This window comes from Cetorhinus maximus, chromosome 1 (assembly GCF_964194155.1).
Source record: "Cetorhinus maximus chromosome 1, sCetMax3.hap1.1, whole genome shotgun sequence".
Taxonomy (NCBI): domain Eukaryota; kingdom Metazoa; phylum Chordata; class Chondrichthyes; order Lamniformes; family Cetorhinidae; genus Cetorhinus; species Cetorhinus maximus.
In genome coordinates, this window is record NC_135879.1 from 133,283,477 (window position 1) to 133,311,261 (window position 27,785).

General features: G+C 42.0%; 1 protein-coding gene across 16 annotated transcripts in view; it reads left to right on the forward strand.

Moving 5' to 3' along the window:
• LOC144683641 (LIM and calponin homology domains-containing protein 1-like) overlaps window positions 1-27,785 on the forward strand; it is a 485,528-nt gene that overhangs the window by 391,364 nt on the left and 66,379 nt on the right. For 8 of the 16 annotated variants that reach the window (XM_078546886.1, XM_078546926.1, XM_078546967.1 and 5 more), the window contains 7 exons: window positions 1,274-1,513; window positions 2,339-2,465; window positions 3,780-3,952; window positions 4,282-4,408; window positions 14,611-14,685; window positions 16,677-16,705; window positions 25,716-25,829. In XM_078546886.1, the coding sequence (XP_078403012.1) occupies window positions 1,274-1,513; window positions 2,339-2,465; window positions 3,780-3,952; window positions 4,282-4,408; window positions 14,611-14,685; window positions 16,677-16,705; window positions 25,716-25,829 (885 nt within the window). The remainder of the gene's footprint in view (window positions 1-1,273; window positions 1,514-2,338; window positions 2,466-3,779; window positions 3,953-4,281; window positions 4,409-14,610; window positions 14,686-16,676; window positions 16,706-25,715; window positions 25,830-27,785) is intronic. The other 8 variants (XM_078546895.1, XM_078546902.1, XM_078546934.1 and 5 more) reach the window with 8 other exon arrangements.

The window sequence follows — 27,785 nt, forward strand, 5'->3', positions numbered from 1 at the left end:
TGAGCTGCCTTTTTGAACCGCTGCAGTTCATGTGGTGTAGATATACCCACAGTGCTGTTAGGAAGGGAGTTCCAGGATTTTGACCCAGCAACAGTAAAGGAACGGTGATATATTTCCAAGTCAGGATGGTAAACTGTTCTAATCAATATATCTGAATATGTGGTGTGGTGCTCCCTCCTCGCCGCCATTTGTGCTGGAGAAAGTCTACTGACTCTGATGCCCTTTTGCCTGGGCTGACTTTGGCAGGTCTCCTCTGGTTGCCTGAGGCTGCGAGGGGATCTCCTGCACAGTGACAGGGGTCTCATCTGTTGCCATGGCACTCTGAGGCATTGGTGTCAATGGCAGAGGGGCAGCGGAGAGGCTGTTCCCATCAGGAGCACCCTGATTGGTGCCGCCCCGATGGCAACTGTACCTGCTCATCCACCGTCGTGAGGAAAGGTTGAGCAGGTTGAGGCTATACTCATTGGAGTTGAGAAAAATGAGATGTGATCTGAATGAAACATATAAGATTCTGAGGGGGCTTGACAGGGTAGGCGCAGGGAATGTTTCTCTCTTGGGGAAATCTAGAACTATGGTGCACAGTTTAAAAATAAGGGACTCCCATTTAAGACGGAGATGAGGAGTTTCTTCTCTCAGAGGGTCGTTAATTATTGGAATTCTCTTCCACAGGAAGCAGTGGAGCTTAGGCCATTGAATATTTTCAAGGCTGAGTTGATTAGGTTTTTGATTGAGAAGGGAGTCAAGAGTTAGGGGGACAGGCAAGCAGGAAAGTGGAGTTAAGGCCACAATCAGATCATTGAATGGCAGATGAGACTCAATGGGCCAAATGGTCTATTCCTGCTCCTATTTCTTATGATCATAGGAATTGTAACAGATTTAAGAACAATTTGCACTGGACTAACTAAGTGTAATTTCATTTAGAAAATAATTATATAGCATCTTATGCTGCTGTCAGAATGTCTTAAAGTGCTTCATACTTTCAGTTACCTTTTGCGAATCACTGTTAGTTGATTTTCAAAAAGGAACGATTTACATTTTTTTGGGACTTAAGCTTTTTGTGCTAAAATTTATGCAATTGTCTATACATTTCTATATTCTGTACACCACAGGAGTCTTTACCTGCATTGCTTTGAATGTTTTCTATTATGATAACTTATAGGAATGGCTAGTTTTGTGTTTCAACTGAACTTTACAATTAAAGGATTAACATCTAATCCAAATTATTTTCTTTATATTTGTGTGTGTGTGTGTGTGTGTGTGTGTGTATGTGTAGAAAGATGGAAAGATTAGAATAAATGGAGGGACCAGCCCAACTTTTACCAGAGTTGAAGACAAGGAGTACACATCTGCAATATCTTCTCCAACCCTTACAAAATCACAGGCATTTGAAGGTGTAGCAAGAGTGGACAATCCTCCATTAAAATCTCAGACAAATATCTACTGCCATGTGTCCGGACTTGAACAGGTGATTTCTTCAACCATAAATGACCCGCAGACGGAAGATACAGAGAAGGTAAATAAACCTATAGTTTATTTAGTGGCTCATGTCCCTGCAGTGCCAGTGGTTCCTTTAGCACAATTCTAGATCAAGGTTACTGTCAAGAACAATATTTGTAGGTGTTCTAAGTCATGATATTAAGATGGTTAATACATTCTCACTTCATGTTATTTTTCTATTTCCCTCTTGTAAATCCTCACTATATATGTTAATTTTAACCTCACCCCCCCACGACACGTCATGTTTGACAAGAAAGAAATGTGTGGGGGTTAAAATAGAGACAGGTGTCTTGCCCTCTGGTTCACTCCACTCATGCTACGCAGTATTTAATTCCTGGTTTTCGGGCAGCAGGTGAGGATTTCATTAAAATATAAATGTCTGGGTTTGATGACATCAATCAAACTGCAAAGCTATGTTAAGTTTGTATCACAAGGTTGGTGCCTGGTTATGATTTGATTTGGAAACCCAGTGAGAGCAGCAGCAAGCCCTGAGGAGATTAATAGTTAATCTTCAGAAGATTACTACCTACTTCATAAACTCCTTCACCCTATCACTTATCTGACGTCGGAGACCATTCCAGCAGGTCCATGGCCGTGGCTTCCTACTGCACTTGGCCGTCTCCTGTCTGTCAGCTTTACATTATCATTGACAGCCGATTTGACAGGGAGTCGTGTTTGGTATGCTTAAATGAGGACTAAGAGTGAAAATGATCTGAGCCTCTTGACACTCTCCCCACAGACACCACGCTCATCCATATCAGTGCTTAGATGTTATCTGGCTGTTACGTGCTGTTATGTTGATTGTGCTTTATAATAAACCCTTGGATTCTTTCTCCTGTAGGAGGAGCGAACTGAGATGCCAGTCACCATTCCCACCAGTCAACAGCCAAGCACAGAGGAAGAATCTGAGTTGAAACCCTGCTGCAATGCGATTGAGAAAGAGACAGTAAAAGATGCAGCACAAGAAGGTGTGAGGCTCAATTCAAACATGCAGCAATAAGTTCCAGCTCTGTCTGTACCACTTGTTGTGGTGTAACAGATGTCAGACTTTCCTGAAGTCTGTTGTTTTCAAGTCTTGCAAGTGAGAGGCTCAATGGCAATAAGTGGCATTGTGACTTTATAATTACATTATATACAAACACAGGGTTCAGTGAATATGTGTGAGTGAAAACGTTTTTTTAGAAGATACAGCTTGGCAACTATAAAAATGTCCCTTGTCCCTGATCCTCTGGGGATCCAGTGGCAGACCAAATCCCTAACAGCACAATGGGTGTAACTACACCACACAGGCTGCAGCAGTTCAAGAAGGTTCACCACTATCTTCTCGAAGGCAATTGCGAATAAGCAATAAATGCTGGCCCAGCCAGCGACAGCCATATCCCATAAATGAAATAAAAAGAAGCTTTCTTAGAGGCTAGAAGCAAACAATTGACCTTGGTGAAATAAAAACAGAAAAGGCTGGTAAAACTCAGTAGGTCTGGCAGCATCTTGGAGAGAGAAATAGAGTTAACGTTTCGAGTCCATATAACTTCTTCAGAGCTCTGAAGAAGAGTTATCCAGACTCGAAATGTTAGCTCTGTTTCTCTTTCCATAGATGCTGCCAGACCTGCTGAGTTTTACCAGCCTTTTCTGTTTTTATTTCAGATTTTCAGCAACTACAGTATTTTGCTTTTATCTTCCAAAAATGCATTGATTGTTTCAGGTTAGAGCAGTACTATGTAAGGAGTAGAGGAGTTTTTTTAATGTAATTTTATGATCAAAGAAGTGATGTCTGATGCAACTCCAGTTCTTTCACTCTTTGTTATTTGTTTCATGTGTTTTTCTGTCTTCATGCCCCAATTCTCTGCTTTAAGCTTGTGTTGTTTTTCTACCTCATGTGCACTGAACCTCTTTTGGAGATGATGAAGAGGCTGGATTAGACCTTTTACTACAATCTAAAATGGCCCAATAGCAGCAGTGACAATGTCAAAAAGGAATAAGTCACCTCTGAAACTGGGAGTACTTCACCCCTGTGAACCTGCAAGCTGTGGGCTGGCAAACTGTTCATTTATGTCAACTAAGGCTAGAATTCAAAATCACTTAACCCAATTTTGAGCCTCATGATGTCACAATATAATTGTTGGCTTGCCTGCTAATTACCAATTGCTAAAACCATGGAATGGCAGAACAGACTCAAGGGGCCGAATGGCCTACTCCTGTTCTTGTGCTCCTATCACAAGTATCTGTTTACATTGAATGACTTAATCACTAATTCTACTTTTATTTTATTGGAAACGATGAAGAAGATCATCATTGGAACTTGGAAACATCAACAGTACACATTGCCCTCTCAAACAATGTGGCATTGGGCACCAGGAACGCAGTTGATTCAAAAGCTCTAACCATTGATGAAGCCTGCTTAAACCCTGAGGAAGAGGAGCCCAGTGAAAGTGCACAGAAACAGCTTAAACAAGAGGTAGGCATTGATTTAATCTAGCACACTGGTTTCAAAAGTTTCACTTCTTCCTATGTATTATTTATTGCTCCATTGCAATATTTTATTGTAATCCAAAATTGCAGTTTTCAAAGTTTTTCTGGAAGCTTTGACATTAATGTGACTTTGTAAAATAACTTTTGAAACCATTATGGAGCGATTTCGGAGCTGTATCATCAACCTGGAAGCCCACTTCTTTCTTTAATTGTTCTTTTCACTTTAGGAAGTGAACTTCAATAGGTCTCAGTTTTATCTGATACAGTTTAATATTTACAATGTCAAGGTCACTCATTGTGTTTAACACAAAACAGGCATTAAAATCAGAGTCGATTCAACACAGTGAAACAGGAGATGTGTTCGATTTCAATCAGAAGATAAGTGAAGTGGAGGAAGGGACTGTGGAGGACAGTCAGCCTGTTGATGCTATTAATCAGCAAGGTGAGACACCAAAACGCACAGAGAACATGCCTGCTGCATTGTGAGATGCAGTTAGCTTACAAATGTAGCAGAGTAGTGTTTAGTGTATTAAGTTGTAAAAGTTGACTAAAACTAGCGTTATGTACAAATTGCATAAGAAGTTGTATGGATGCAGCACTAGTGTTTTGTTTTGCGAACTGTACTTGCAAAAATTATACCTCATCAATACGCCATGGAGTAGAATTTCCGTTTGATTGCACTGATTGTTTCAGCACAATTCCCCCGATAACCTGCACCAAAGAGCATGGAATTTTAAACACAAATTGTGTTCAGTGCAACTCAAATTTCCATGAACTCTTGCGCTGGTTTTAAAACCATTATGCTAGAAGCCGGCCCCATTCACAAAACTGGCAAAACCAGGAGGAATCCATCAACATTGGAAGTTCCTGTGAATAGAGCTTGTTTGCAGGCCTTTAAGGAGGCTCCAAAAGTTAACGTGGATCCTTTGGGTGCAAGAGCAATAATTATGTTTTCAAATGTTTTGATTTTTTAAAAAGTTTTTAAAAATTTTTTCTATTGCCCCCACTCTAACTAGAAATTATTTTCAGATATTTTTCTTTTAACTTTCGGAATTCTCTACCCCAGAGAGCTGTGGAAGCTCAATCGTTGAGCACATTCAAGACAGAAATCAATAGATTTCTGGATGCTAATGACATCAAGGGATAGGCGGATAGTGGGGAAAAATGGTGTAGAGGTAGATAATCAGCCATGAGCTGTTTGAATGGTGCATGGCCTATTCCTGCTGCTATGTTCCTAAGTACCTAAGTCTTAAAAAAAAGAGTTACTTAAAAGTGGTAGACTGATACTGTGATTTAAAATGTTTATTTTTCTTAATAAAAGAAATTCAACCATATTGCCACTTAAATGTATCTAGGAATATTTTTTAAAGCAAAATTTGATTTTTTTAAAAAGTCACATTTTAAAATGCAGCCTAATTGTTCGAGCTCATGGAAGGTTTTGCGTTTGGCAATATGAAAATTAATTTGAGCGAAACCTCAAGGAAAAGAAATATTTTTCAAAGTGGGCACTATTTTGCGCAAAATTAATCCGCCAATTGTGCTCAAAGCAGAAACTCTACCCTAAAGACCTACCTGTAATCAGTCCAGTAACCTGATTGAGAACTAAATCAAAATCCTCAGTTTGTGGTGGACAGTTATAAGTGACAGGCAGTCCTGAACATTGAACCTCTGAAGCGTGGTTGAGAATTCCATCAATTACTGGGCTTTATAGCATTAATCTTTAAAAATAACGCTGCCCAAATCCTAACAATATGCAATCTGTGCACTTATATTTATAGAAGAAATGTTTAAAATGATAAGATTCATTAAGTCAAGAGTTGATAACGCAGATAAAGCAATGAGAACATGACAAGAGCTATGTCACTGTGGCTTTAGTGCCTTTTAGTACCATGTGGAGCATAAGATTATAATTATATTATTCTCATATATTCATATCGAATGTACCTATTAACTAACATTAAAATGCTTAATTCTCATGCAAATAAAATAAAGGAACTGATTTATTTAGGATCATTAGGCTAGATTTTGTTGTTTGCAATATTAGCACCTGAACAGTTAAGTGATTATGAATTGCCACCTAAAATGATTATGTGATTTATTTTGATATAAAAAAAATCAAATAATTCAGTGGATTGCTATGGCAACCTTTAACCTCTGGACCTTGGTTCAAATCTTGTCTCTCTCTCATAATATGAGTGATTGGGCTGGTTTCAATCCAGTGTTTAACTAATGGATGTGGGACCCACCATAATGCCAGCTACTGACCAACACAAATTTGCACAGATTTGTACATATATCAATCAGATAAGTTACAAGGATATCTAGTCTGTATGTAATTGTCACAATGTGCTATGGAGTAATGTGCTTACATTACTGAGGTTTACACTGGATCGGACCTATGTCATGTGTGGCCTGGAAATACTTGATGCTGACACTAAATAACCAAAGTGGTGAAATATCCCAATTAAAAAATTTAATAAAGACCAATCAAGGATATCCTGGTAAGTACCAAATGACTCAGGTGCCTTAAATATGTATGCATTGTGAATATCTGTTTCCAGAAGTGAAAGAAGAATTGTAACATACCTTGACAAGTAAAATAGAAACGATTCAATTGAAACTTGTCAGGTATTAAAGACATTCTGAACTGACTGGGGTTGTTGAGTGATGAATTTAAATTTAAAAGAATTACTAAGACTGAAGAACAGCTTAATCTATTTTTACCTTTGCAAATCCTGCTGGATTTCTTGTTATTGTCAACAGTTAGCAGTCATTAACAATTGGAAAATTTGCAGAAATCTTTTGTTTATCCTCCTCTGTATTCACAACCTGAAGGGTGAACCTGTTCCAGGTATATGCTGCTGAGCAACCAGGGTCTGGGGCCTCTCAAAACAAAAAGTGTGAAGCATTTATTAATTACCAAGACAGGTTACCACTTGCTTACAGTTATTGGTCCCCATTTTGCGGTCAGTGATGAGGCAGTGGTGCTCGCCACTGACCTTGCAGAAATCTGTGCACTGGACTATCCTCCTGGCGCAAAACATTGTCAAAAAGCCCAGACATTCTTGGGCCATGTTGACTCTCATAGATTTAAGCAGCATTGATTAATGCGGTTGCAAACATCAGAGCCCGTGGGGCAGCCAAGAGAAGACATACCCACAAAATCTGACAAAACTAACAGGAGGATAGTGCAGGCCCACACATTCAGCCTGGGCCTTAAAGAGAGGTGAGAAGTGTTTAAAAGACCTTTTTAAACTTCTAAAAACTTTAAAATAGGCTTTGGAAAACTTTAAACAACTTTTAAGCAGTTCCATTACATGTCAAAACATTTATAAACCATATAAATGTGAACACAATTTTAAAGTGTTGTAAATGTGAGCAAAATTGTTTTAAAAAGTCATATAATTTGTGAGCAAATCAATATACTGAGAAAAGAAATTGCAAGATTTGATACCTGAGACTCGCAACCATTTTGTTTATTCCATATAATCTCCTTCTGGTACAACAGTAGCCACATTAAATATTTACAATTGCCAGAACAGACTCTTGGATAGGTTAACCAGACGTTAGTCGTGGTTTTTCACTAAATGTCCCGGTGTCCTGACAGTTTCTTTTCAGATTGCTCAAATGTCAAGGTTTTCAGCTCCCGTGACTCCCTCCCCCTTAACCCATCCCTCACATTCCATTTACTGTCAGCAAATCAAAAAAGCCCTTTTGGTGTTCCCTGGGACTTTGAATGCCACCCACTTGTTAAGTGGCTGCACCTACATGTGCAGAAATCCTTTTCAGCAGCATCCAGAGCCAGTGACAGGGGTGAAGCTTTGTTCCCCCAATATTCAGTGCCCTGATTGGCTGTTCCGTCAGAATGCTCTGATTGGCCAATCAGGAATTCTATGGAGAGTGAGAGGCCAGAGGGGGAGAGCGAGAGGCCACACGGGAAGAGTGGGAGGACAGCCTGTGGGCAAGACCCCCATCACCTCCATTAAATACTGCCCCTTGTACCTCTTCATATAAGCTCTAAAAATTTCTAGTGAAGAAAGTTTGTGACAAATAAGCAATTAGTTCATGCCAGTATGTTGTTTTCTGTATTACTTTCAACATGGGTGAGTTGAACAGCCCAGGCTGTGGAAGAGAACAGAATCACTGACAGTAACTCCTGGATCTTCACGTTTAACTGTGGATGCACTCCGGAAGTTGTTTGTCAGTTTATGGGGTGAAATGACGGCAAACACTGTCATCTTTGACATCATTACCACTGGAAATTCTGTGATTGAGTCTTTGGGGAAATGACTTCAATGCTTTGCTCATTAGCATTTTAACCATCCATTGTCTCATTGCTTCTTTTTGAGCTTGTGTCAATGTGCTTTACTTTGAATTAAATGTACCTCTTTTCCCAAATCTTTTCTGTGAGAAAAATGGTCAAAAAATTATGTGATGTGGTGGAGCTATATCTTACAAGTTAGAAACAGGTAAGTTCGGTGATTATCTGTCACTGAATCTCTTATTACATCTCATTACACAATAATTACAGGATAATTACAGTATCATAGGGCAACAACTTTAATGTAAGAGCCTGTCAGCCTATTATGTTTCACCATTGAACCATCAGTTAAAATAACTCGGTGCAAACATTGCTGTTCTTCCAGTCACAATTGTGCATCATGATGTAACCAATAATTCCTAAGGAATCTACAATCTTAACTAACTACGAAGAAAGTTGTACAGTCAGCAAGCTCTCATTACATTGAGAAAAGATCTATTAACTACCTCCTTCTCTGGCTTCTCATCTTCCTCAGAGTTCCCATGGCAGCATTCAAAGAAAAGTAGGGGATTACTCTTTAGTGTCCTGGCCAATATTTCTCCCTTATCCGTCATCACTAAAATGATTAGGTCATTATCTTAGTGCTGTTAATGGGACCATGCTGTGTGCAGCTTGACTGCTGCACTTTCTTCTTTATAACAGTGATTGCGCAAAGAAATTAATTGGCTGTAAAGCGTTTTGGTTGTGAAAGGTGGTATATGGTTTATTCATTCCCATTAACCTTATCCTTGCCTCATTCCATTGACTCCCTGTTCCCTTGCATATTGATTTCAAAGTCTTTATCCTTGTTTACGTTTCCCTCCATGGTTTTAATTTTTCTTACATGGGTCATCTGTCCCAGAAAGCACCCTTTGCTGCCCTCACTTTCACCTGGCTCCTTCAGCCCTCCCATCGATAACAGACCTTTTAGTCAATGAACCTCTGCCACCTGGAGATCTGCCCCACATCATTCTATCTAGCCATTTCTCTCACTTCCTTCAAAACCCTCTTAAAAATGTATCTTTAAGATCGTACTTTCAGAAACACCCCCATCCACCCACCCCCTTTATCACTTATTCACACTTAGTGTCTTCTTTCTCATTATTAAGCACCTTAAGATATTTTCCTCATTAAAAAGATTTTAAATGCTTGCAGTTTCAGCTATGGATATTTTAAAGGGTCTGGATGGTTGACACTGGGCATGGAAGTGCCATAGCTGGGCATGAGGGGCCATGGGGGTTGGTGGGGGCATACCTTGGCTCGGGGATCATGAGGGGCCATAGGGCATGGGGAGCACACGACGGGGGGGATGGTGAAGAGGTGTGAGGGAGGAAGGCTGGAGGGCCTTTCTGTTTTTATTATAACTGGGATGAAGTCTCACAGCATGAGGTTGGCCATTTAAACACCTGCGCACCAGGCAGCCCCTCCAACTCCACCTGAACCTTTCCCTGGGTCAGCTGGCCCAACTACCGCCTACACCCACCCCCCCGAGGAATGAAACTCCCCTAATTGTGGGCACTTTCTCCTGAGGCGGGCGGATGGAGCCGGGAATTTTCCTGACTCCCGCTATCAGCCTCGAAGAGGAAAATCTAGTCCATTATCGGCTGGACAGTGAGGTTAAAAAATAGTGCCTCTGGGGCTAGTTATCCCTGGAACTCAGAGCCAGGTTTGGAGGTGGAGGAGATGGGAAGATTGTGCAAAACACGATCGTGCCGGTTCCCCAAAGTGTTCCTGCCTCTTGCTGCTTTTCTGGGAGGCCACTTCTATGCATTGACAGCAATCCACCCAACAGCAGTGGGAAGCTATTGAGGTTGATAATTCCTAGCGTTACATAGGATCCAAGCTGTGTCAGCACCTCGGAAACTCAGAGAAGGCAAGTGCACAGCAGGAGGCCAGAGCAGCATAAAAGCCCACCAGCCTCACCGCACCTCCATTTCGCCCTCCTTTCCTGCTGCATTCTGTTCAAAAGCATTCTCACTTTAAACACAATGAAGGCTAGCAGCCAGCCTTGTAGTGATGTATGCCCAATCAAACTCCCATCTCCTCAGCCCATCCTCCATCACTGATTGGATGGTGATCCCAGAGGCAACTAGTTAAATGGTTGCTTTCCGGAAAATTGTCCTGGAAGGGATGCTGCTTTCGCAGCTGAGTTTTGAACATAGAAATGGCCGAAAATATTCCAAGTTGGGAAAATTCAGTCCTTTGTGTCTATATAGCTCAGTGGCACAGCGTGGACAATGGAGGGGTGGGTATGTATTGTGGGGTGAGAGAGTTGCTCCCACGTCATTTGCATTATCTCTTAATGGCACTGGATACAGCATGGCAAGACAATAGAAGTAATAAAAGGGAAATAAATCAGTATAACCTAAGAAATACTATCTGACTCTGGGAAGATTTAGGAATTGTGGAACGCCATAACTTGCAAATTGCTTGCGATACACCTTTGATTTCATCTGATGAACATCCGAATATCTTAACTAGGTTGTAACAATAAGATCACAACAAAATTAAGGGTGGTTCATTCAACCAGAATTACCCTATAGTCCTCCCATTGCTGCACTTAATTGTTTTTTAAATGGTTTCATGGTTTTTACCTTCAGTAGTCTATGTGGAAGTTCATTCCAACTATTAATCACTCTGCTTGAAGTAGCTCTTTCTGATATCAGCCCTAAAATAGTTTGAACTTATTCTCCTATTGTTTCCTCAACTTAATTTAAAGTAATATTCTGGGCATTCCATCCTATACTTCCATTAGGTCACTTCCATGCTACATTTCTCTAACCTTTCCAGGTAATTCAGACCCTTGAAAATAGGAGTCAGTTTCATGGTTCTTCTCTGCACTTCCTTCCACACCTGAATGTCTTCTTTGTTTCTTTGCGACCAGTAATGGATGCACCAGTTAAGGCGGGGTCTTACCAGATGGCTATACCGTCTGATCACAAATTTCTCTGACTCATGTTTTATTATTTTGATCATGTAATTCAACACTCAATTGACTTTGTCAGCTGCTGCACTGCATTGATTGGAAATGTTGAGCACCAAGTTTATTAAGACTCTAAGGTTTCTTTGAACTTCATCTTTCACTGTTTCAGCATAATTCATGGAGCATGTTTGTTCCTCATTTTTCCTTCCTATGCACAGTACTTTACTGTTACTTACATCAAATTTCATCTGCTGTTGTTCTGTCCACTTGCACGTTTGCCAAAGTCAGTCTGCCATTTCTAAGCTGCATTTTTCAATCCCCAGTTTTGTATCATCTCCAAATTTGACAAGTTTGCACTGAGCTTCTAAATCCAAATCCCCCACCCAGTATACTCCTCAAATGAGTATCCACAGTTTTCTACCCCGACAGACAATTATTTTATCCGTATTGAACCCATCCAACTTGGAGTTTAAATATTTAAATCACTTTTCACATGGAATTTTATTGAGTGGTTGCAAATTCAAATACACATTGTCATTGGATTCTCCATTGTCTACTTCCCCAAATTAAATCAAGCAGGTTGGTCAGGTGGGTTATTGCAGAAGGGTCAGCTACACTGGACTTCCAACATACAGACATATGAACATTTGGGGAAGAGAGTTCCAAAGGCTCACGAACCTCTGAGAGAAAAAAACTTTCCTCACCTCTGTCTCAAATGGGCTACCCCTTATTTTTAAACGGTGACCCCAAGAGGAAACATCCTTTCCACCTTCACCCTGTCAATGCCCCTCAGGATCTTATCTGTTTCAATCAAGTCACCCCTTATTCTGCTAAACTCCAGCAGATACAAGCCACCCTTATAAGACCACCCTCCCAACAGCTGCTCTCCCTTTAACTCACTTATAAATTGACTATTGTAATTCAAACTCCATTTCCAAAAAAGATCTTACGATTGTATTTAATTTGCAACAATCTAAATATGATTGAATTAAAAATTTTCTCATCACAAGCAGTGTTGAATACTGTTTATTCTTTTAATCTATGCTGGTACATTTCGTATATTATTACAATTGGTTAGCTTACCGTAACAATGCACATTTGCAGCACATGGTAATACTTCTGAGTGATACTTCTACTGAGTACTGAGTAATACTAATACTCAGTAATACTAATATTTCTGAGTACAATGTGGGAAAATGTGAACTTGTTCACATTGTCAGGAAGAGTATTGTCAGGAAAGTATTACTTAAATGGAGAATGGCTGCAGAATTCCAGGGTGTAGAGGGATCTAGGTGTTCTAGTTTATGGGGAGGAATTTCCCCCTGTTGGGTGGGCTGGTCAGGAGCGGGTGAGGGCGCAGGCGGGCGCGGGAGCTGATCGCCGCCTGCGAAACAAAGGAGTTTTGGTCTCCTTTATTTAACGAAGGATGTTAATGCATTAGAGGCAGTTCAGAGGAGGTTTACTAGATTGATACCCGGAATGAGTGGGTTGTCTTATGAGGAAAGGTTGGACAGACTGGGCTTGTTTCCACTGGAGTTTAGAAGAGTGAGGGGTGATTTGATTGAAGTATATAAGATCCTGAACGGTCTCAACAAGGTGGACATGGAAATGGTGCTTCCTTTTGTGGGTGAGTCCAGAACTAGGGGGCACTGTTTTAAAATTAGGGGTCGCTCTTTTAGGACAGAGATGAGAAGAAATTTTTTTTTCTCAGAGGGTTGTGCGACTTTGGAATTCTCTGCCTCAGAAGGCGGTGAAGTGGGGTCATTGAATATTTTTAAGGCAGAAATAGATAGATTCTTGTTGGGCAAGGGAATCAAAGGTTATCAGGGGTAGATGGGAATGTGGAATTAGTAATATAAACAGATCAGCCATGACCTTATTGAATGGTGGAGCAGGCTCAAGGGGCCGAATGGCCTACTTCTGCTCCTGTTTCGTATGTTCGTATGTAACTGTATACACACTGGATTGGTGACCTCCTGAGTTTCAGTCACAATAGAGTAATCAACACACATAGTGAAAGCCTATTCTTCCAATATGTTATTCGAGTTAAAATAAAATCTGTGATGTGAAAGTATGGTTATTTTGTATGTCTATATTTTCCTAATATAAAGATTAAAATAAAAACACAAGATATTATTACAACAGTAATTGCTAAATATGCATCACAAAATCAGTTGCATAATGCCTTCAGAAATATTTTATACCACCTGAGTGTGTATAGTTGAGACAGTGATGTAACTTATAGGGCAGGATTTTTACCTTGTTGGGTGGACGGGCCTGGGAGCAGTCACGAAGCCAACCGCCGCCCGCAATCGGGCCCCAACATCAATTTCAACCCAATTAACAGCCAGCCAGCGTGAAACGCGCGCTATAATGCTGAGTGCTGCTGGGGTGGGGGGGGGGGGGGCGAGAGGAGCACAAGCGCGGAACTTCGGGCACGTGTGCGGGTGCGCGCAATGAAAGCTCCCTGAGGCACAGAACCTAGAAATCAGTCCTTACCTGGTCTGGCCTACATGTGACTCCAGAGCCACAGCAATGTGGTTGACTCTTAGATGCCCTCTGAACAAGGGCAATTGGGGGTGGGTAATAAATACTGGTCGCTAGCCAGCGATGCCCACATCCCAGGAACGAATAAAAAAAAAAATTAATGGCCTTAATAAGCCTGTTAATTGACTGGAATATTGCACGATGACGTCAGGACGCTCGCCCACCCACTCATTTTATGGTCGGGCACGCGCCTGCCCGATCAGCGAGAAATTCAGCCCATAGGGTAAGCATCAAAATAGAAATGGCATTTCTATGGCATAGGAGTAAAATATGCACATACCTGCATACAAAATATCATAAACCTAACTACCTCTATGGACATACAAATAGTCGTTTGGTAGTACAGAATTTGAGGCATTGCTGAGAAAAGAGACATGTCGAAGCTTTTCATCTTGCACTCTTTGGGACACTTTACAAGAATGCCAACATAGGGGGAAGACAACAATTTATACTGTATGTGAAGAGAGTGCTGATTGGTTGGTAAGTGGACTCTGATTGGTAGAAGCCACTTGCCAACCAATCAGCACTCTCTTCACATAGAGTATAAATTGTTGTCTTCCCCCATATCGGTATTCTTGCAAAGTTTTCCTGAAGAGTGCAAGACGAAAGCTTCGACATGTCTCTTTTATTCAGCAATACCTCTATGGGATTACAATCTGCAGCAGGATCTTTGGATCAGTGTTTAATTACTAGTCAAAATCAGCTACAAGAATTTTTTTAATGTTATATACCTTTATATATATTTAAGTCTCTGTTATCTAAAACAAACCTATTTTTGTAATTGTAATAAATACCCACATAATATACTTTTGTTGCCAGTCATTTTCTTATGATTTCTGTTTCCTTTTTTATTTTATTCTGCTACCAACCTTAGAGCCACCTAATACTGCCAGTGTTCCGGTTACAGTTCGGAACTCCTGGCGACGCTCAGAATTTTTCTCACAGCCAGGTAAAAGTTGTGCTTAGTAATTTCCACCTTCTGTTTTGCTTCCTGTACCTGGGAGTGCTTTGGGACACACTAATGATCACATGAGTCATTACCTGCTTTTCTAGATTTGCCTACCTCATTATATGCTGCATAGTTGCCAAAGCATGCCAATGTGGGAAAAAGCAGCTGTAAAAGTTGTTCATAAAAAGCTTTCTTTTGAAATTAATGTCAACTCTTAGGAATTCCAGAAGGTTTAAAAACGTTGTCACTATCATAAAACTTGTCAGATACTAAACAGCTGGAGACTTGTGAATAGGACCCACCTAATAGGACATAAAAATGGTGCCCTTCCCATCATTAAATACAATACATTGGAGTTAAATAAGAACTTCTACAGCACAAAACAAGTCTAACGAACATTTACAGGGAATGTAGAAGGGTCAGCTACACTGGACTTCAACAGCTGCTGTCTAACTCATTTATAAACTGACCATTGTAATTAGAACCCCGCTTACCAGAAAGCAGTTCCGTGATCTTATGATCCCATTCCGTACGCCACAATCTGAATATAATGATTGAACTAAAAATGTTATTATCACAAAAATGGCCTCATTGTTACTGTAAGATATCCCTGCACAACATGGACGTTGGTCTGTGACCACCACGTCAACACCTTTGTTAAGAATAGTAACAATTAGTATTTCTCAGCAATCAGAGCTCACAGAGAGTCTAAGTCCTGGGCAAAGCTGGCTATGATATAAATAAAGAATTTCAAAAATAGCCTTTGCTAATATATGCTGAGTATCAGCATTAACAATGTTCAGAACCATTCTCATGCAGATATGGGCAAGGTGACACTATTTACCCATCATAACTGTTTCTTCTAATTTGTTTAATAGTTGCAAGATAATCACTGCATACATTTAGAAGACATTTTCAATCTAATTATCTTATTTGCCTTTACTTAAAATGCCTGTCTGATACCTTAGAAAACAGTACCTAAAATTGGTAGGGTTGGCAACTATGTGCATTGTAAACCCTTGGGACTCGAATGTGTTCTGCCTACTAATCTGCCTGTTTTACTATTTCAGGTGACAAATAATAAAAGACTTAAAAAAATTAAAAAGAATCACAACAGCATGGTATTGACACACAAATTCTCCACAATCCACAACTGTATCCTAAAGTTGCTTAAATTAGTGGCTGCTGGATATCACCAATAGTTGATAGTAAATTCCAGATCTGTGGCTCACTTCCTCTACCATCACTTGCTGTTCTGTTGTAATATTTGGAAATCATTTTGTTGCTGGTGGATCAAGTACAATTACCTGGTCATTACGTCCGTTTGTTCACTATTGTAAGCTGAGAATTCCACCTGTCCATTGATGGTTTCAAATATTGGTGAGCAACATGGATTGCTCACTGGTGTCCTGGCCAATTTTTATCCCTCAACTAACATCAAAAACAGATGATCTTGCCATTTATTTCCCTGCTGTTTGCGGGACCTTGGAAATTGATTGCTCTGTTTCCTACATTGCAACAATAACTGCACCTCAAAAGTACTTCATTGGCTGTAAAGAGCTTTATGGCGTCCTCGGGCCATGAAAGTTACTATGTAAATGCCAGTCTTGCTTTTCTTTTTATTTGGCATTAATTATGGCAAAATAATAGCATTTCATTTCTCCTTCACCATCTTCATTCATGCTTACTGATTGCAAGCTCCAAAAAGCTCACTTGATGCATCCGCACAACATTTAAAGAAAGTGACAAATTTCTAAATGATCTTTTCTGGCCTGACATTACAGTGCTGATTGCTGGCTCTTTATTGAAACTGCTTGCATTTGGCAGTCTGGTTGGGCATCAACATATTAGAGCAAATAGATTCATAAACCATTTAGAAAAAAATGTTCCCAGTGTTACTACCCGCTACATGTAGGTCTGCTCCATGGACAGGTGGAAGCTCAACCCATGATTGTTAATCCTTTATAAAATGATTTTTCTTTATCTTTCAGCAGAAGTGGAAAGCAATGAAAATATAAATGTAAGTATATAACATTATTGTTTTATCTGTGTAATATGGTCTTGAAAGAGCAGCAATTCTTCCGGACCGTTAATATCTTCAGTGCAGTGTTGTGTGTCATTGTCAGAGTATGCTTTTCAATATTATAATGAAAAATCACCTTGATCAGTACAGAATCATTGAGCACCATGTGTATAGTGATGTTTTTAAATTTGTTTAGCCAAGTTGCTGAATATTCAAACAATTTTAATAACAGCATTGTGAAAAATGATGCCTTTCAAAGACAAACGAGTGATGTTAAATTAAACCTTCAATAAAAGTTACAGGATCTGATCATGTTTTATATAGGGTCCTTCTGCAAATTTAAACAATGAAGTAGCATACAGTTATTTTATGATTTCTTCATGAACATTTTTTTAGCTCTTGGTGTATCGTGAACCAGTCCTATCTACCAGGCCACAGGCCCATGCCTGGGTGCTCTGGGATGGACCCTCTGGGTTTCCCTCCTTTTCTCTAAGGGGAAACTGCTGGCTTTATGTTGGTGAATCTCCATGGTAAACCCACTTTGATGAGGATCTTGCTATAATGGGGTACTGTATGGAAATTATACTTCATTATTCCATGGCACAGTGCACTAACACCACCATACTCTTTGCATCACGTTTAATTATTGCCAGAACGGCACCATTTCTGTTCATGATTCATGTACCCTCTCATCCCTGATTTCATTGATAAACTCCATTAAATTGGAGCAGAATGTTTATTTTCCACATGACTTACGCAGGTTTGATTCTGAAATTTTTACCTTTGAAATTGTGATACATTTTAATTAAAATGAAATTCTGCATTGGAAGTTGAGCTCTCAGAATATATCTCGCACACCAGAAAATCTTCGTATCTTTTTGTCTACTGATTATTTGGATGATTGGCTTACAGTAGCCTTATCTGTAACAGAAGTCACAAGATGCAGAAAGTTCATCTTGGCTTTTACATTCAGAAGGAAAAACCTACAGTTCTCCCTCCCATCACAGTATCCAACTGGCCTTATCTCCTCTATTTTAAAACCTGTTCCAAATTTTGGTTGCAATATGTGTGGAAACGTTCCTTCTAGATTTAGTCCTAAATTCACATTTACCATTTTGAACTTTGAACTAAAGTAAAAACAATTTTACTTTAAAATTCTTCCCATTAAATTTATTCCATATATTACTTCATTTAATTTAGAAGATCCTGTCTCAGGCTCATTCTCTCAGTGCTCAAAAGTACAGGTTTTAGCACTTGCACTTGTAGCTAAATACTCTGCCGCTAAAGCTATTATATTTTAGGTAATAAACATTGAGCGAGGAGTGACTGAACATCTTCACATGATGTAACCTCAACTAGGCAGTTTTCAATGAACCTCAGTTCCTAACAGAAACTAGGAACAGCAGACTCCAAAGTCTATAGAGAAGAATTTCTTTTTGGGTCCAACACACATGTGATATTGGCAGTATGCCCAGGGCGTGTACCCAAGGCCAGAGTTGAGAAAGCTATTTTCAGGTTCTGGCCTTATTTACATTTTTCAGCCAGTTTCACCGCTTAGAAATGGATTGGCTTCTGCACAGAGTCAGTTGTCATGTAAGGCTTTTTGGGGAGGGTTTCCTGATGAGGTGGGGAAAATGGTTTGGCATGGGACCAGAAATTCTTAAAGAAAGGATACTAAAAATTGAATGTGATGACAATTGGGTGTACAGGGGCTCCGCCAGAACTTCTTCTGCTGGTCATTGTTTTAGGTTTAGCATTTGAAAAATCCCTGATGATTTATGTTGATGTTCTGCTGGTAGTTATCGAGATTTAGTCCTATAACAGCAGTTAGATGTTTTATAATGGCTCTGAAACTGTATTGAAGCAACACATTCATATTGTATTTCAATAAAATGATAATAGAAGTATCAGTATTATAAATACATTCCAACCTTACTAAGGTGTCTACACATTTTGATTTTAAAAAAAAGCAAAGAGCAATCAACGGAATTAAAAAACCTCTGATACATGGGATAAATGTAAAAGTTAATATTGGATCACATTCTTCAGTGATTGTCCCTTTAGGGACTTTGCTAAGGTGACTTATAATGGGATAACTTGGAAAAGACCTTTGCCCAGTCAAAAATAAGTGGAATTAATCTATACTGCATGTGCATATCTGAAACTTAAGGGCAAATTTTAACTACCCCCAGCTGGTGGAAATGGAGCACTCCATTTCCACCTTGCAATGATTTCAATGCTGCTGTTTTTTTTAGCTACCTGTGGCGCCTCCTATGTTTATGTAAGTTGGAATCCTATGACATACATGAGACTCCAAAGACATTTTAACTGCAATTGAACTGGATGCCTAAATATGAGACTCAAATCGTGGTTACACATTTTAAAAGCACTGCATGCATGCAGTCAGTTTCATATAGAAGAATGCAGTTGCAACATCTCTCAAACAGAACATACAACTGTTCAATTTAGTGTCATGTTTGAATTATAATTTTTTCAATACTGGATACGTGAAATATAATTGACTAAAAGTTGAAGCAATGGTAATGCTTTGATGTTTCCAATGTACTGCATGTGGAGGGATAGGGACTGGGATTGCATCTATACATACTAACTAGAGAGGTCTTCTGGCACAGTGGTAGCATCTGTATCTCTGTGTTCAACGTGGCGCTGCAATGGGGAGACAAGCTGGCTGAGGAGGAGATGGAGGAGCTGTATGTCTCCTCTGATGAGGAGGACACTGACGGGGATGAGGGTGAGGGGGTCCTCGGAGGCGATGATGACGGGGATGAGGCCCTCGCACTGACTAGATGAGGCAGGCACGCTGGGGGTGCCCTCATAGCTGCTAGGTTTGTGGAAGATGATGATGACATGCAGTGAGGTGTTCCCGTGGATCCTCATATCGCATTTGTGAACATTTGACTCCAGTCTGGCTTATGGCAGCATGAATACCCTCTGTGATAATGCTCCTGTCATGGAGACGCAGTGGACGCCCTAATAGTCCTCGATTCCAGGAGGGTGATGAGGACATTCAGTGAGGACACTCCGTAAATCTTCACATAGCCTCTGAGAATGTCTGACTCCTGTCTGGCTGAGGGCAGCTCGCTTGCGTTCCATGATCAGGGTCACATCATAGAGACGCAACCATGAAACTTTAGAAGCATTTGATCCTTTGTCCTTCAGCACCTGAGCCCTTCAAGAGCACAGCAATCACCGGTCACAGATGCTGATGTGATGGGGGCCAGCCCCACTGAGAGCACACAGAGAGAATGAGGGACCTCTATGGTACCTGCCCACTACATTTTGGCAGCAATGACCAGCACCGTCGAGGTGCAGGCATCAATAATGTTTCCAGGGAGTGTGAGGCTGGACCATCACTGTGGTCTGAAAGCTGCACAGAGCACAGGGAAGAGGCCCTGGACTGAGACACCTGGCTTTATCTTGTGCAGAAATGTTTCACATCTGAGTGACGAGAACAAAGAGCTCAACAGAACAAGGAGCCATAGGCAGGGAGACATTCTTGAGAGTTCATTGACGCCCTGTCTGTGATGATCTTGGTGGGTGTCCTCTGACTTGGAGGGCCCCGGCCTGCTTTCAGGGCCCTGCTGTGTGGCAGCGGCACCATCCTTGGCCTGTGGATCTGGAGCTGCTGAGGTCACAAGAGAGAGGGGAGTCGGATGTGCTGGACACTCTCGGAGTCATCTGGATGGCTGTGCCCGGAGTATGCACCTGCTGACCCTCCTCCCTATGGGTGCCCTGGGGCCCCAGGCTGACTCCTCGAGGGGCAGGAGTAGCTGGAGTGAGTTGGAGCTGCCCAGCACCCCTCTCGCATACACACTGTTGGAGGCCAAATATGGCATCAGCAATGGAGTTGTGCCCGCGCAGCAGTGCAGGAGCGACATCCTGGACCAAGGTCTCCATGGCGACCGCCATCCTGCCAGTGTTGACCTCGGTGCGTTGCAATGCCGGCGCTATCAACTCAGACTGAAGGCAGGTGGGCTCCTCCATTGTGCCTTGCAATCTGAGGAGTGCAGCGGACATCCCTTCCTAATGTTCCCAAGCTTGCCTTTGCAGCTCCAGCAACTGTGACATGACCGAGTCTAGAGGCTCGTCATCTGACTGGGACTCAGCAACGTTCTGGCCTCCAGCAGTCCTCCGAGTGCCAGAAACCTGGGAAGTCCCTGTCTCTGTTCTCCGACAGGATTTCCGCCTGTCTCTTCTGCCTTGTTCACTGCTTGCTTGTCCCTACAACCACCCCACCCTCAACTTCTCTCCCCCCGCCCCCCACCTTAAACCAGCTTATATTTCACCCCTCTCCTAACTACACTCAGTTCTGTTGAAGGGTCATGTGGACTCGAAACGTCAACTCTTTTCTTCTCCACCGATGCTGCCAGACCTGCTGAGTTTTTCCAGGTAATTCTGTTTTTGTTTTGGATTTCCAGCATCCGCATTAGTTTTTTGTTTTTAAGTCCCTGTCTCCATCTGCTGTGGATCAGACGGTGCAATGTGCTCACCAGATTGTGATCCCGGGGCTACTCTACAGCTTGGTTCCACCAAGGTGTGTGTCTCTGCGCCGGTGGAGGGTGTGGGTGAGCGCCGTGATGGGTCTTTAGGGAGGGTGCCTTCAGATTCTTCTTCAGAGATTTCTTCGGAGCTTGCTTGGAGGCCTTGGGTCATGAGCTCTGTCGGCTGTTTGGCAGGTGTGCTTGTGAAAGCAAGAGGAGATAATAAGTGCATGGCAGTGGCCTGAGAAAGAGGACACATCACGCATGGCATGGTTGTCTGATGGATATTGCACTGCTGGACCCTCACTTGGTAGAGGACTGCTAACCTCAACATCGGCACATGACCAGTCCAGGTCCTCATCGGCCAGCTGGATGGTTCTGTTTTCAAAGTCCATGAGGGCCTTTCTTTCAGGCATTCTGCCATTGGTCTGCAACCTCTCTCTCTTGTTGTGTGCCAGCTTGTCCTGCATGAATAGATATGGAGAAAGTGTAAGCAGGATACCTGCCAGGCCAGATGGTAAGTAAGTGGGTGGTGAGTGGTCTCGTGGACGGGATGAGGACAATGACGGCGTGTGTGAGAGAGTGAATGGTGATGTTCCTTGCATTGGCAGTGAGTGAGGGCCCTGTGGATGTGTAATGGGTTTGTGAGTGTGTGAGTTGAGAGTGATGGGAAGAGTGACTTAGTCTGGTTGGATGGAGGAGATCATGCATCCTCTTGAGGCACTGGGTGGCTGTCCTCTTTTGAAGGCCGTTGGCACTGACCACCATCTCCCAAGCTGGGTTAGCGCTGTTGTTGCCCCTCCTGCGGCCAGGGCGGGGGTAGAGGATATCTCGGCGGGCCGCCACAGCATCCAAGAGGTGCTCGAGGGATGTGTCGCTGAACCTGGGGGCTGCAGTCTTGTTCAGTTTCAGGGCCATGTCTTACATGCAGCAGTGGTGGTCTGGAAGCACTGAGATGTACGCCTGCGGCTGGACTTTAAATATGGCACCCGGTGTGATGCAGCGGTGGGGTGAAGGCGGGTGGGTGAATGAGAGCTCACCCACAATGGAAATGGTATGTTTCCCAGGAGTGCATAAATAATGAGGCGGGTTTGGGATGATACAGCGTGAAAACCCGCCATTGCGGCTGGTGGCTAAAACGTCATTTTACCCGCCCACTAGCGCACTTAGTGCAAATTTGGGACGAATCCGCCCATTGTGTCGAAATTTACAGATAATATCCAATTGGCGTCCAAATCTAATAATGTGGAGAGCTGCACCAAAATGCAGGCTTTCAGAGTGAATGATCGAAGGCAAATGAAATTCAACGTAACAAAATGTGAGGTGATTGATCTTGATAGGTGGAATAAGGAGACCATTTTCCTTGGGAAGTAGGAAACTAATGAGGTCAAGGAGTAACGAGATCTCAGAATACAGATATGTGATTTGTTAGAAGTAGTAATATAAGTTGATAAGGTCATAAGGAACACAAACAAAGAACTGGAATTCATTTCTAGAGGAATGAAATGCAAAAGCAGGGAGGTAATGTTAAATTTATGTAAAACTTTACTAACCTGGAGCTGAACTCTGCTACGCTCCTTAACAGTGACAGGAGACTGTCTGGCAGGTGATCCAATGCACCCAGCATTTCGGTGTGCATGCCCATTCAGTGCTGCCCTGTATTCCATCCCATCGAGGTCCTCATCTGAGTCCTCTGCAGCCGAACCTGTCTGCCTTCTCGCCCTCCACAGAGCCGCATAAGGTGACATTAGGGCAGATGATCAAAAGCTTAATGGAAGAGGTAGGTTTTAAGGATCATCTTAAAGGATGGAAGTGAGGTGGGGAGGTGGTGATGTGCAGGGAGAGTATTCCAGAACTTAGAGCCTAAGTGGCTGAAGGCATGGCTGCCAATGGTGGAGCAATTAAAGTTGAGGAAATGCAAGAGGCCAGAATTAGAGAAGTACCGATATTTCAGAGGATTGTGAGGCAGGCGGAGATTATAGAGGTAGGGATGGGTAGGCCTTGGAGGGATTTGGAAACAACGATGTAAATTTCATTGTTGAGGTCTTGTTTGACCAGGAGCCAGTGTAGATCAGCAAGTACAAGGGTGATAGGTGAATAGTACTTGGTGTGATTAAGGACATAGGGTTGGGGGGGGAGGCGGGGGGGTGGCAGGGGTGGGGGGATGGGTGGGGTGGTGTGGGAGGGAAGTGAGGTGCAGGGTTTTGGATGGCCTCAAATTTAGGCTAGAGCGTGGAAGGCCAATTAGGTTTGGTTCCACCAAACCGGGCCCCCACCATTTTCACAGGGGGTGGGAAATGGGGGCGGGTTGAACTTTGTACATCAATGGTTCACAGAGGCAGCTGCACACATTAAAATGCACCTGCCTTCAGTCTGGCCTGATTTTCACAAGGAGGGAGTGGGAAATACAACTTGTGCACATTAGACCTAGTAGGAGAAGGTATAAACTTACCAGAGCTCTTTAGAGAGGTAAGGTACCCTTTTGGAAATGGTCCTGGGACACCTTTGTGGGAGGTCAGATGTCCTTTGGGAGATATGCCCTTTGCGAGAGGCCAAGTGCCCTTTGTGTTTGTTAAAAGTTAGACATGAATGTGCACAAAATGTGCATAAAGCCATTGCAATTGCCAGGCTCATTGGAATTATCAAAGGGAGCTGTCAAAAGGAGCTGTCAAGTTGCCAAGGCATTTAAATCTCCTGCCTTTAATTATTCGGGAAAAAAAAGTCTGCAGTATTGAAAAAAATCAGTGCTTGCTATTTCAGTCAATCTGTTGACAACAACCTGAGGGTTACTATTACAGGATTAGTGCTGCATGACTGATCATGATCATAGTGGGGTGCCTGTCAGCTCACAGCTATGATTGACAGCTCCAAGTGCTTACAAAATCTTTGAAGTGGGACTATGAATCCAAATGTTTGCTCTTATAAGGGATTAAAGGAAGTTAAATATAGTGAATGGGTTTTTATCAATGAGAGTGTTTTTTTTAAAATAGTAAATTCATAAATAGACACTTAAGAACTTTATTCAATCTCAGCATAGGTCCTGAAGACTCCCCATGGTGGATACTGTGTTGCCATGGAGGGTGTAAAGGAAAAGGATGGTGGGTGTGGGGCATGAGTTGGCACTAAGTTGGCATGGGACTATAAAGGACCATAGGAGGGTGGGTGGAGGGGCATAGGTTGGCATTGGAGGGTATGAGGGGTGGTGGGGGTAGGTGGAGGGACATAGGCTGACATGGGGGATATGAAGGGCCATGGGGGTGGGTGGGTTTTTTTTTTTTGCTTCAATCTTCTTTTCACAGCTGGGACAAAGTGCCGGAGCAGTGAGTTGGGCCTTTCGTCCAGCCCGCCTCTGCGCCCAGCAGCCCCTCAGTCTGCCTATGAAATCTTTCCAGCGATAACAGGCACGGAATGAAAAGGCTCCCACACCCCGCACCCGCCCCCCCGACTCTGGAATTAAAATCCAAACTTCTGCGGCACTCTTTCGAGAGTCTGGTTTGCAGAGCCGGGGATTCTGCTGACTCCATGCGCCCAACATGAGAGTATAAATTCAGGCCACTGTGTTTTTGTATGATGTTGCTGAGGGGCAGCATGTAGATGAGATATATGGTGGGGGTGGCAAAGCTAGACCTTTGGCCTCACCAAAGGCAACTTTGGCAAGGGCAGAGACCAGATTGGAGAGATTCAAACATGGAGTTCTGGGAAAGATGGGAATGGCTTTGGAAGGCAACATTACATTTCAGAACTTTGGAGATGAAATGTAGGGTGGACATGGAGAGTAGTTTGCAAGAACGGAGAGATCAAGGGTGGGATTTGTTGAGCAGTCGGGCGATGACAGCAGATTTGAGGAAGAGGGAGGCTGCGCCTACAGAGTAGAGAGGAAGAGATAAAAGAGTGTGTGGAGACGCGAATAGACCTGGAACACTGGCATTGACCAGCTGGGCTAAATGGCTTGCTTCAGTTGATGCTACGTTATTTTATGTAAAGTGGCTAATCTCAAGTGTGCCATGTAGTGGAGACTTCATGAAAGGGAGTCATTGAATGAGCCATGCCTTGTTTCTCTTTTGTGCCTCCTAAGCAGGTGGAGACTCTGACACATACCATATCCCAATTCCTTTGACTATGCCCAGGACAAAGGAAAATAATCACTTCAAAAGTGGGGAAAAAAGGATAAAGATCATTAGTGCTCATAGTACTCTTGTCTTTTCCGAATACATCTGATAAGAATTATTGTATGAGAACATAAATTAAATCATAACAATCAGGAATGACTATAGGTTTCATCCTAACATCTTTCATTATAAAAACATGCATTAATATTTAACAAACTTCCACTTCAATTTTTTGATGACAATTAGTCCTATCCTGGCTTTAATTTTTTTGTCAGCCTTCCACAGTCGCTATCATTCTTACTCTTGCTTACTGGAAATAACACCTTAAGTGAAATTTCTCAAATCATGAAATAACATCAATCTGTCACACAACTTTTTCTTGATGTGGATTGTTAGATCCCAGTTGCTCCTTTAAATCTCCCTAAGCGTTTTGACCGCTGGTATTGGGACCCAGAAGAAGAACGCAAGCGTCAGGAAAGATGGCAGAAAGAGCAGGAACGCTTGCTCCAGGTACATTAACACAACTTGCATTGACCCTCTGCTACAAATTGCTTGTTCTGCTGCTGCTTGTCATATAGGTTTGGGTAGATGTGGTGCACCCCCAGTTAAGGCTCTTAGCACTAATCCTTCATCTATGTTTTTTCACAAACATGGTTCTGATTAGCCAACCAGAAGATGGTAATGAAAGAAATGAAGTACATCGCTGTCCTGCTAGGCAGGTTGGAACCATGAAAAACTGAAATGAAATTGCTACAGTAGGGAGCAAATTACTGTAATGCAATCAAATATATTTCTGGAAATTTGATTTTGGTATAAATTTTACTGAGTTGAGATTGACCTACCTGCAATTATGAATTTATTTAATCCAGCCCATCTTCTCCAGTGATTGCTTAAGATCAGCATTCCTAGGAAGATTTCTAGACCATTTGACTGGGTAACCTGAATTTGAATGTTAGTTTTTGCTAATGTTCAAACTCATAACTCCCCTGAAATGAAGTAACACTTGCTTTGATGGATCACCTTAGGAATAAAAAACAAGCTAGCAGACCTTGTAAGCACTGTCCATACAGCTTTTGACCAACATTCCCACTATGCTGCATGGTGTGTGACTGCACAGCAGCTTCCATGGTAACATTCGGGCCTTTTCCCATGCTAGCTAATTTAGGAGTTAAAAGAATCACACACTGAAAAAATCTGGCCGCATGCAACAACTAAATTTTAAAGGGAATGTTGGTTATGACTTCTCATGTAAGAAGTGGTGTTGATAGCATTCACAAGCACATCTGTTGGCTCAACTGACCTATCTTCTTCACCAAGAAAGACTTAAGTGTGAGGAACTAACATGATGCGGTGAGGATTTAGAAAAAATGGCACCAATATATATTTTAAAAATCTTACTTTGTTAGAAAATTTATTCAGTAGTTTGGCTCCTTTTTATTCATACCATTCTGTGGTAATGTTACAAGCTGTACTGCCTATAAGATGCACTGCAGTTGCTCCTTTAAACCTCCCTAAGCGTGGCAGGAACTCACCAAGGCTCCTTAGACAGCACATTTCAAACCCACGACCACTGCCATCTAGAAGGACAATGGCAACAGACACATGGAAACACCACCACCTGGAAGTTCCCCTCCAAGTCACTCACCATCCTGACTTGGAAATATATCGCCGTTCCTTCACTGTCGCTGGGTCAAAATCCTGGAAATCCCTTCCTAACAGCACTGTGGATGTACCTACACCACATGGACTGCAGAAGTTCAAGAAGGCAGCTCACCACCACCTTCTCAAGGGCAATTAGCAATGGGCAATAAATGCTGGTCCAGCCAGTGAGGCCCACATCCCATGAATGAATAAAAAAAGTACAAAGCTTCACATTAACAGTAATTTGCTGACTACTGCAGTAAGTAATTGCATTTGCAAATGCATAGGAACATGAATGACTAATTTCCTCAAAAAAAGCTGAAAGTTCTGCTTCAGTGGGAAAGTTAGTTAAGAAGTGGTTGCTGTGTGAGGTGATGGAAATTGTAGCAGCTAAATTTGTGACTTCCTGCATGATCTCAGTTTTTATCTTTTTCACATAAAATGTGTTCATGTACCATGTGGCCATCATCTTTGCTTAGTATTTCTTTAAAGTGTTGCACAGTGTATGATACTCATATAAGTGGTTAAACTGTCTAACCTGTGAACAGCTAATGGAGCATGTTTTTCATGATATTCACTGTCTCCAACCTTGTAAATGACTGCATGCCCCTCATTAACTCAACAATCAGGAGTAAAAATGTTACTAGACACAGTTGACAGTGAGAGGGAGCTTCTGCTGAGCTATTTTAATCAGTTATACAGAACAACTGGCGTGCATCAATTTATGTGAATTAAATAATTGCTCCTGATTTTCAACAGGTAAGGCATCATGGTTAAGAACAGCATGGACTGTTATGGTGAAACTCTAATTATCATTGCAATAGC